Consider the following 12,225-nt stretch of genomic DNA (forward strand, 5'->3'; position numbering starts at 1 on the left):
TATGTACAAATAAACGCAATGACAGCTCACAATAAGTCTAAACACTAAAAGTTAACAACTAGAAGGAAAACGTGCTCTGGATTCCCTCTTTGACGTGTCACTGGTCTCCGGTCACTCAGTTTCTGGCACTCGACGTTGGTCCGTCTCGTTTACAGAATCTTGATGAACGTGGCTTGATCTTCTTTTGTTTCCTTTCCGTAATCGGAGCGTGGCGATAAAATACAATATAAATAGGCACGATGATATAAATATGTATAAATATTACAATACAAGTATAATATCAAGTAAATACGATAATATAAATATGTACAAAAATTACGACAGAATTATTTAAAAGTACGAAAACAACTTGTTCGTAGAAGTGTAGCTAAGGTTGACGCCACAGTCTGTGTGGGCTTGCTCGATAAGATAAATGTTCAAGTTTGTTTCTTTAGACGCTGAGGACTCAATCGTGGAATTCAGAGTTCAAATTGATCCAAAGAAGTTGTCTGCTACAATATGCGTAGGCTTATGAGTATGGCACGTTGACAACTCAAATCGAGTTGTTCGCCCCGTCGACGTTGTTGAATAAGAAGGTTTTCTCGGGTGTCATCTAGCTTTTCCAAGATGGCGACTTATGTTCAGAGCGCCAAGAGAAGGTTTTTCCAAAGATTAGCTAGTTTTTCCAATATGGCGGCTAACGCTCAAATTTGCGAGCAGCAGAGTGTCGCTTTGTGCTTGTTTCGAGGTAAATGACCTGCTTCACGCTTTGATTGGGCGTATTTATAGTTTTTCGATTCTTTTATCTAGAATTTCCAATAATCACGCGATCTCTCATTTAATATAGTAAAAATTGAAATTTAGTTTATTTTAAGTTATATTTATAACTTTAACTTTAATCGCTGACAATCAGTGATTAACTAGAGTTTTGTTCTCTATTATATCAGTGATTTAATAGGTTAGACAAAATGGTTTATTTGCTATAACAATTAATTATGATATAAAACAGAGGTTTAAAAACAGTATATAAAAGTTAGCTTAGTATAGCTGTGTAAAGTAAGTTAAGGCAGTTAGAAATTATTTAAGGACAATTTTACAAAATTAATCAGCAAAATATAATTGTTTGCCTACCTACAATAATCTACTCAAAAACCGTAAGTAATTGCGTGAACGCATTTCCGTAAACTATTATCTAATTTATCTTGATTTTGTAAAATTGCAATTATAGAGCTTAAAAGTTAAGAAAACGATATTTTAATTTAGGCATAAATTTTAACAACTAGTTTCATGTTGATTTTTTTTTTGTAATTAAGCATTATTACCTTTCCTTAGATAAAGTATTTTAACATAAATATAAAGTGTTGTGCTTAAACTTATTATATAAGATGTTAACTGTAGAACTTCTAAAAATTTTTGAAAAAAAAATATTAAAATGATATATCAGGTTTATAAAAATTCTAGAAGTCATTTAAATTATTGACGTCTCTAATACCAAACGACAAGTTTGTACGATTAAAAAAGTTGTCTATAAACTTCTTTTACATTTTAAAACTGCATAATAATGGATTCATAACAGTATAACTAAAAAATTATAGAAAATATCAAAGACATAGTAAAAAAAATATAATAATTGAATGTCTTAATTAGATTAATAAGTCGTTTGGCAGAAACTGAATAGTTGAATTATTGTTATTTATTAAATCTAATAAACTGGTAAAAAAATTTTGTAATTTTTTTGCTAAAATCCAGATGTATAATTATTTAAGTAAAAATTATTATTTTAAAACTGTGTGAAGGTTAAGGTTTTATAAAAGGTATTAAAACTTTGCTAATGTTAAACAAACTAGTTAAAATGTAAAATATATATATATATATAGTTTAAAGTAAAATTTGTAAAATCAAAATAAACAAATTGTCACTTAAGATTATATTTTTAATACAATTAGTTAATTAAACTTGTTTAGTGTTATTTAAAAATACTTTCAAGTCTTTATATAATTAAACCACACTGATTTGTGATAAGATTAGAATAACATACTCCACTCTATAATATAATATAGTGTTAAGTTAATTTAAATTATTATTTACCATCGCATTATACGACTTTAAATATTGTCATAAGTAGCTGTGACAAGTATCATTAAACTGTAAGTTTTATTATTAAAAATAGAATGCTGGTAATTGTATAAAAATACGTCATTAAGTTAATAGTAACATTTGATAAACTATCAGAAGTTTTTGATGTTTTGAATAATAAAAAAAATATATATCTGAGTTTTTATTAATAATAAGTGTTTTTTTTTGACGTACTAAGAACGTCATTTTAGTACAACTTGAAAAATAAAGTTTTTTATCATGTTTAGTGTAGATGATAATTGTTTTTATCATCTACTTTTTATATTTAATATTATTAACATATAAAAAAAAATAAACTAGTTGAATAGAACTTTGATAAAACATATTTACTTTTATAAATGTGTATGACGTTTAATAAATCTGTTAGTAAATTTCAAAAATGTTTTTATATGTATAATTAGATAATTTACATTGATTTTTTACCATTTGTTATTATTTTAACTATTAAAACTATTTTACTAAGTTCAAACTACTTCGGACACTTATTGATACTTGTTAGCTGTTAAATTTTTTCAAACCGGAATAACTCTTGAAATTTTTATTGTAGTAATTTTCAAATTCAACAATTAAAAACGTCTTATTCTTTAAACATAAGTAGCTAAAAACTATTGTAATCACTTTTAATTTCTGTTCAATTTAATTACTATAAGTACTGTTACTGAAAACTATTAAATTAATTATGGTTTCAACGTTATAAAACATAATTAAAGTCTATTGAAAATCTTAACAGAGGCATGTTTAAAACTTATTTTTATTGATATTAATTAAAATTAATTAAAATTAATTAAAATGTTGTAATATCAAATTATAGGTAAACTTTGAAAGTATAATATTTTTTTATATAGAGTTTTATTTAGATTAAAATTATTTTGCTTGATCAGTATAAAAAACAATTAATTAAGTAGTATTAAAGTATACTTTTGAATTTTTAAAATAAGAAAACATAGTTTTATAAACTATACAAGCGTCTGAAACTTTATGTCAGATTTTTCAATTTACAACATTTTAACTAGTAACTAAGTTAAACCAATATTTTATTACTTTATCAACACGTACAACAATTTTTTTATTTTAATTTTTCTACGCTCTTCATTGTTCCGTAAATATTTTCTAAATAGAATTTTTTTTATGTCGGTTATCGCGACTGTAACTAATAAGTTATTTTTATAAAAAAATATTGTTTTATGATTTAATATGATTTTAATTTTTTAAGGTTTTATTAACGGGAATATAGTTCAGATTTTTTTTAATTTGACTAAAATCATATTTACTACTATAATTGACTAGTAAGTCAATAAAATGTACTATATTCAATTTTACTAATCAGTTTTACTTAATCTCACACTTTTTTTTTACTAAAAACTGTCATGAAAGATACTGACACAAGAATCTTTAGTTAATCTATGAAATGTTAAAAAAAATCATCATAATGACGACAACGACTCATTACAGCAAACTTATTCATTATAGTTATTGATAAATCTTAGGCAGCAATAAGTTTTAACGCGTACTGGAACTCAGAATTAATTTATCGAAGAAATCCTATTTAGTTACTAGTTATTAGATTTAAGTATCTTTTTTTTCTTAGGAAGTTTCACTTAGAGTAATTAAATCACAATTCTTAAAACTTTGCTGGCGATTTGTCTTTAAAAAAAGACTTAATGTGAGCTATTAGAGACTTAAAACTTTAATGAAACAAAATATGTGTTAACTCTTATTTGATTAAATAAGGCTTAGTTTTAATATATTTATTTTGAGGGTGAAAATAAATATTTCTACAAAGTTTAAAACCACGAAACAAATATTTTTATTTTTTTATGATAGTACAACAGGTTATAACAAACTTATTTACTCGAACAGTACTTATAAAAGATTAGAATTGATTTTAAATCAAATGTGTTAAAAATAGCAACTCATTACTTTTCTTTCAATGTTTTGACAAATGTGTATTTTTAATATCATTTAAAATTTAGAAATTTTTCATAAAAAGCACTTAACCGTTAATGTATAATAGTTTTTACATATTTATAGTAACATGAATTAGTATTTTACATGTTGAAAAGTTATAAAGTAGTTAGAACTTTCTCTAACGATTTTTATATAACTTTTTTTAATGCCCTAGATTACTAAATTTTAAAATAACTATAACATTACTTTCTAATTTATTTTAAAATAACAAGCCTTGATAATTTTGGCTTCTAAATTTTTTTCACACAATATCTCGTACATCTATAAAATTTGAAAATCAAAGTGAAACATATATTCATAAGTACTAAAATCATTATTAAGTAAGTAATAATTTTGTCATAAGTTTTTCAATATAACCCATTACTGATAAAAAAACCTGTAAAAATTCATTATCATTTTACTTATTGACTTTGCTAGAAACATCAATTCGCGAATTTCATTTATTATGCTAAGAAGCATAAACATTACTGCAACTGTTACTTAACCCAATATTTTTTTTAGGTCGTATAACACGACTATAACTCACACATATTATTGTATTGAATGTAGTACAGACCAGGTACGTTAAGCGGGTATGATAACAAAATAATCAGTTATGTGCTTAGAAAATTAAACTTAATCCCATTTTTATAAAGTTCTGTTGCTATTTTTGCAGTCACATTATTCCGTTAAAGTGAAGTACACACAACCAGAAATTTTTATTTTAAGACTATAATATGGTAAGTAAAACATAAGTTTGGTACAAAGACTTTTTTTAATGCTATGAAAACAGTTTATTACTATAACCTATAAGGTTATAAGTGTTTCTGCCAATTTGTAATATAACACTTATATAAAGTTTACTAAACTTAGTCAAAATAGTCTTTCACATAATTAAGGTCCTTGATACATTACCCTGAACACAATTTTACTCTCTTAATACTTTTAAACGTAGGAATTATTCATTGAAAAATTTATTAGCCCAACTATTTGCAACTCGTACAATGCAATTATAACTCAGATGGTTTGTTGAATCTAGTAAAAACTTTAAAAGTCGTAATAAGATTATAAAGTACAAATTGAAACAATTTTGTATTTCTATCTTTTAGAAAAGTTTCGTTTAAGTTAACTTTCTTTTTTTTAATATTTAGATAGTAGATAAATATCATTTAGAAAATAAAAACTATTAAAAATGAAACTTTTAAACTAGATTTTTTTGTTTACTTTTTAAATAATTTCAGCTTTTTGATTTTTAGGAGAAAACGTTTAAGCTTTTAATTTAGTTAAGATAGTTTACAACTTTGCAACATCATTTAAACTGTTGAAATAATATGCAACGGATTAAAAAACATGTGTATATAGTTTTGTTCAATTGTTTTAAAAAGTTCTAATGTTTTTCAACAATCATTTAGATGTCTAATAAGTGTGTGTTCTACTATGTTTTGTAGTTTTTATAACCGGTCTTTTAAGTAAAGTTAAATAAAAATTAACTTCTATAGATTTCTTTAATAGAACAAATTATTAAAATTTGTCTACGTTATAGCTCGTACTTTTAGTTAAAAAACAAATTTAGTTGCTTATTAATAATAATTAGTAAAAAACCGTTAGTAACTTTTTAAAACTTTTAATTTTGCAACTATTTTATAGTTTTTAAATTTAAAATTATGATTATCTCGAAAAATTATATTTAAAAATTAAAAAGTTTTTCAAAGTAGTAAAACACGACTAATTTGTTTAAAAAGTACTCAACTTTCAATGGACCAGGAGTCGTTTTACTCTTGATATATATTAATGTATATAAAGTTAGTGACATCAACGATATATTGCAACAAACATAATCTTCAAGTTTTTTTTTATATTATCTAACACCTTTGTTGAATTAGTCTAAGCTAATGAGCCTTTAGTTTTTATGTCGCATAAACGACTACAACTTTTATCTATATTATTCATCTAACATATTACATGTCTTAAACATGTTCGTAAACTATAAAAAGGTATTGGAATATTAAAAAAATTAGAAATAAAAAATATAACAAAAATCATATTTGATTGTTGTTAGAGCAGAAAGTATAGCAAAAACTTTATACTGATACAATTTGTTAACAAGAAATCATAAAAATATGCTTATCAGAAGAAATTTGTTAAATAAAAAGAATAAATAAACTAGAAAAATGTAAAAAAGTTTTCTAATCTTAACTTTACAGTACATATATTTAGAATATAATATGCTGAGTAATTAAGAATATTAATACGTCAACTACATCATTAATATATTCTAGATTTTTTTTTTACTTTTTTGTTCTTTTTTTGCGATTCTATAATTCTTATATAAGTAGTAGCAAAAATAATTTTGTCATACAGCGCAACTGAAACTATCATGTGTTATCAAATAGTTTATAATAGGTAATGCAAAATTCTTCGTTAGTATAAAGCAATACTACGATGAGTACGCATGACTTTATTTCAACTGTTTTAAAAGAAGATCTTTGATAAAACTCTAAAAATTTAATTTAGTACTAGAAGTTTTTTTAAATAGATTTACCTAAAAAAAGATGGTTCATGTTTTATAAAGTAATTTCCATAAAAAAGTTAACGATTTAAATAAAAGTGTAAAATAATATTTATTTAAATCGAGCTGTCAATATAAATATTTGAATTTTATTTGGAAATATAGTTGTACTTTATAAAACAAAAGCAGTTTCAGCTCATTAGTTAAAATTATTTTTTTACTGTAATTAATTCAAAAAAGTATTTTGCATACATTAACAATTTAAATTATATTTCTAAAATACATCTTAACAAACATATAATTTATGTAACTAATTAAATTTAGAGGCAATTTGTTAAGTATAGAGTAGGACAAAGGAAACTATTTTAAAGCCGTGCAACGCGACTGTTGTTATAATTTAATTTCATCAACTAAATTAGAGGTCCTAAATAATCTTGAAATTTATTAGACATGAACTATAGTAGATATATGCATATTATTTTTTAATGTGTTTTCAATAATTTAATTAAAAATATATACAACATTTTTCATTAAAAACATCAAGTATTTAGCTTTATATAGTTTTAAAGTTCATAAATTTAATTTAAAGTTTTTGTCTATATAGATTTTGGCGGATTAAAATTACATAAAACATCTTAAGAATAGGTAATAGTAAGTTTGTTAAAAATCGTACAACTTTCTTATAACACTGCTTAAGAATTTTTAAATGCAACTTTAAAACAACATTAAAAACATTTTTTTGCTTACGACTAATTTACATGATTAGCATTATTTAAATTTCAATAAGTTTTGAACTAAATATTAAAAACTTTTACATTAAACACATATTTGTTCTGCACAAAAGAATATATTAAAACTAATGATTCGTATGGAAGTAAATATGCCGAAAGAATTGTGTAATTAACACTAAAAGTAAGATTTCTTGTTTAACGTAAAATTGTATTTTACTGCTTTAGTAATGTCGTCAAACTTTTTAAAAAATATACAACAGTGAAGAATATTATTTTATAGATGAAATTATTAGTTTTATGCCAAAATTTTTGATAAAATTTTAAATTGGATAAAAAATAGCTAATAAATTTATTTTCACGCAAAACCTTAGTCAACAGAATTAGTTCACTTTTGAAAACTAATAGATATAATAAGTAAGCAAACATAGACAAACTTTACAAAAAAATCAATATTAATAATTAAGTTTCAAATGAAACTTTATTAACCGTGTTATGGACGGCTTAAAATTATAACTGTCTGATGAAAGCAACAGCTGTAAAAAAATAAATACTTTTATATTTTAAGTTAAAGCTTATATTTCTGTGTACGCACATGACGTCATGACTTTATATAACTAATAAAATAAAATTAATAAAAATATACTGTATTTATAAGCGATTGTTAAAATAAAAATCTTATCAGTTTTGTTAATAACTATACCAGATACTATCATAATTTCTCCGTATAGAACTCTTTCAAAAAAAATTACTTTATAAATAAAGTTTAAACATTTTTTAAGAATAAAATTAATTTATCTGTTAAAAAAGTTTTAATGATCAATTATTACCTATCTACTACTTGTTGAACAGTTTATTTTCAACTATTAATAAACTTTACAAACACTCCAACTTATTAACTTTGATACAGATTATTTAATAATACATCTTAGTTTAACTTTATTAAGTACAATCCAAAATAATTTTAAATATTCAAAATTAAACGTACAAAATACAACTTAAACTGAATTATAGATGTTGATCATATAATTTTAATTTACTAATAAATATTAAATAGTTGAAAAGAATAGCTGAAAATAAAAATTAAAGTTTTTTCTTTACAAACATTTAAACAAAACAAAAATATTTTAACTATAACTTAAATTTTTGTACGTTTATTATTTAAGTATTTAAAATTCCTTTTAACCTTATTTAATGAAATTAAACTAAGATGTATTATTCAAAATTTTGTATTAAAGTTTTAAAGTTTAAGTGTTTGTAGACTTTAATAACAGTTGAAATTAAACTGTTCAACAAGAAATAGATAGTTAATAATTAATCATTATAACTTGTTCAACAAATCAATGAATTTTATTCTTAATACTTTTTAAAACTTTATTTATAAAGTTTTTTTTTGAAATAGTTCTATATAGAGACAAAATGATAATATCTGGTATAGTTATTAACAAAACTGATGAGAATTTTGTTTTGATAACTCGATCATAAATACAGTATATTTTATTAATTATATTTTTATAAGATATATAAAGTCATATATACATACATAAGCTTTAAGTTATAGTATAAAAATACTTGTTTCTATATAATTATTGCTTCCATCAGACATTTATAACTTTAAGCTGCTATAACACGGTTAATAAAATTTCTATTAATACTAAATTATTAATATTGATATAACTGTAAAGGTTTGTCTATGTTTGCTTACTTATTGTATCTATTAGTTCTTTCAAAAGTGAACTAAAATGGTTGACTAAGACTTTGCTTGACAATAAATTTATTACAAATTTTTTATTCAATTTAAAATTTTATTAAAAACACTGGCATAAAACTTATAATTTCATCTATAAAACAATATTTTTTACTGTTGTTTTTTTTTCAAGTTTGATGACATTGTTAAGGCATTTAAAAACAGTTTTACTTTAAACAAGATATTTTAATTTTAGTGTTTTATTTAGTATACACATTTTATCGGCATTTTTACTTATATACGAATCAATAGTTTTAATATATTCTTTTGTGCGAAACAACAATGTGTTAAATGTAACAGTTTTTTAAAATTTATTTCAAAACTTTTTTACACATGCTAATTGGTTAGTAAAAAAGTTTTATTATAAAGTGCTTTATAATATAGTTTTAAAATATTTAAAACAATCCCAAAAAATTTTTCCAATACTTTTTTCTAGTTCTATTTTAGACTTATGAAACTATTAAGGAATTAACTTTAAATGTTTTTTTTTCAATAGTTTGTTTTTAGATTAAAGATACAATATGTTTATATGTATTACTGTAAGGTTCTTGTTTAAGTCTCGTTTACAATAGATACTTTTATTGTATTCAATAAATTTGTTAATTCCTACTTTTGATGGTAATGTTCAGGTTCGTATAAAATTAATAAATGTTTTATCATTAGCACGATATATGTAATTTGTAGTGAATTTACGTCTACGATTCATTATACTTTTCAAAATATAGCGCGTTTTTAATGGTTTCAAATTCCACTCGGCATGAATAATTAATTTGATATATTTACTAAATAATGTAATAAAGATAAAAATTAAATGTTGATGGAAAAGTTCTGACATCAGTTTCAGTAAGGAAAAAAAAAATCAAAAATTTATAAAATTCTTAAATTAAAGAAATATTGTTTTAAAACTATCTATAAAATGACACCACCATAAAAAAATTAAATAACATTAGCTTTAACTATATATTTAATTTTATATTTAAAAAGGTGACGAAAAATATTTTTTTAAAAGTCTTTATTTAATAAAAGAGTTATTTAAAACCCAATGTGACCACATGCAGACTAAAATTCACTGAAAAAACTATGCACTTAGACTTACTAAATATTTGTATTTTTTTATCCAAAATAAATTAAAATATTGTATATTTTATGGTAATTTATCTTTACTTGAACTATTGTACGAAATTGCTACTTGTCTAAGAAAGAAATACTTATTAAGAAATGATAAGACCAAACAACCAACTTTCTAGACAAACTAAAAGCTTGTAACTTAATTTAAACGGAATATTTTAGTCGCTACAAAAATATTATTTCAAATATAAAAAAAGAAAACTAAGTTTTAAAATAAACAATTTTATTTTAAAACTTGTATCGAGTTATTTTTTTTTTGACAAACTAAATGTCTAACAGGTTTGAAATAAATCATGTAATATATTTTTAAAACAAAAGTTTTAATGCTACAAGAAAAAAAAAAGTATAACAACCAACTTTAAAGTATTAACTTGTTTTTTTTTGGAAGCTTACTTTTTTCTTATTTACTTAAGTAAATCTAGGCTACCAAAAAGCTAAAATAACAATTTTTTGATGAACTTTAGTAAAGTTTTACACTAAAAATCAGCAGAGAATATTTTCAGCAATAATAAACTTTTAATTGATTTTAATGTATAATAATTCATATTGATCATCAATTATTCAAAACAACTTCTTTATTATCAAAGTAGTTTTTAAACCTTTACTAATTTTTTCTTTGACTATTGTCTTATAAGGAATAGCACATTCTTTTTTTTAGTATGTGTGTTTTCTTAATGCTGTTAGAATTCAACACACAAAACCTAGTTTGAAATTTCGATTTATATACTAAGTATGTATGCTATTTACAGGTTGCAAAGGAAGTTTGAATTTGAAACCCTTAAAAACGCAGTAAGCTCTATACTTGTACAAGGTGCATGATTGCAAAAAAATAGTTCTAGTTTTTAATCTATGACTCATGATGTCAGCAAGTTTAAATACTTAATAAGTTTATTTTTAGGAGTTGTTAATTTAACGTTATTATGTATTTGTAAATGAGAATTATTTACATCAAATTTAAATTGTAAAATTTGACAGTTTTTATTTTTTAGAACATTATTGTAACATTTACTTATATTCTTATTAATTAAAATAAAACTACTAAAAAAAACTATCATTTGTTAAACTAATTACTACTTCATAATTATAATCATCTGAATTTACTTTACACCCAGACTATATAACTAATTTTTAAGCTCTCACAAAAATACTACACTTCCTATCAATTAAAAATAATTTTTAAAACTAAATTTTACAGCATGAAAAAAAACATTATAAAAAGTTTAAAAATAAAAAGAGTTTGCGTTTAAAACGGTTATAAATTGAACTTTGTTCTGAGTTGTAATTTAATTAATTTATGTGTAAATAAACTGTTTTTTAAGGCAGTTTACATCAAATCGATTTTGTTTTTAATTCTTTTCTATAGAGTATGTGAGTGCAATTCGAGTATAAATATAACTACACATAAATAGACTTTATTTGTTACATTCTTTTGAACTAAAGCAAGGTGACTACAAATTCTAGTTACCACTAATAGTACGACTTAAACGTAGTTTGTTTTTTTATTACGTATTAAGACTGTGTTTCAGTTTTTTTTCTATAGTTTACAAACATTTCATTTTAAACGTAGAAAAAAAAAGATACATTTTAACATATCATAATGAATTAATTTCAATAAAAAAATTAAAAGTTTTTTATTTGTTTCTAAAACTAAATAATGCTTAATAAAACTAAAAAAAGTTTCTTTTTTTATTAAGTGGAAGCGGTTAATTTTCTGCAATTTAAAAAATGGTATGTGAAGCCCCTGCACTTAAAAAACTCAATAGCTTTCTAGAAAATGAAGACTTTTTAATAAAATTTTTACCTGTCTGAAATTTCATTTATAGGTTTGAAGCATACAAATTATATACTATCTTAATACTAAGTGTAAAATAATTATAAAGTAAGGTAGTTTTGATACAAGTAAGATTTAGAAACAATATTGTTGTTTCTTTGAAGGTGTTATATTACCAAAACAAAATTTAAATAAATTAATGATTAATTGCTTTATAGTGTTTAAGTTTTCTCATAAGGGTTACTTATAAAAGTAATTTGGAACCAAAAAAGCTTACATA

General features: G+C 22.5%; 1 protein-coding gene across 1 annotated transcript in view; it reads left to right on the forward strand.

Moving 5' to 3' along the window:
* Window positions 1-606: 606 nt before the first annotated feature.
* Window positions 607-12,225, forward strand: part of LOC145832616 (kelch-like protein 7) — a 38,587-nt gene continuing 26,968 nt past the window's right edge. The window contains exon 1 of the mRNA XM_082939918.1: window positions 607-727. Coding sequence (XP_082796044.1) covers window positions 607-727 — 121 coding nt within the window. The remainder of the gene's footprint in view (window positions 728-12,225) is intronic.

This window comes from Thalia democratica, chromosome 3, assembly GCF_965202585.1.
Source record: "Thalia democratica chromosome 3, ktThaDemo2.hap1.1, whole genome shotgun sequence".
Classification (NCBI taxonomy): Eukaryota; Metazoa; Chordata; class Thaliacea; order Salpida; family Salpidae; genus Thalia; species Thalia democratica.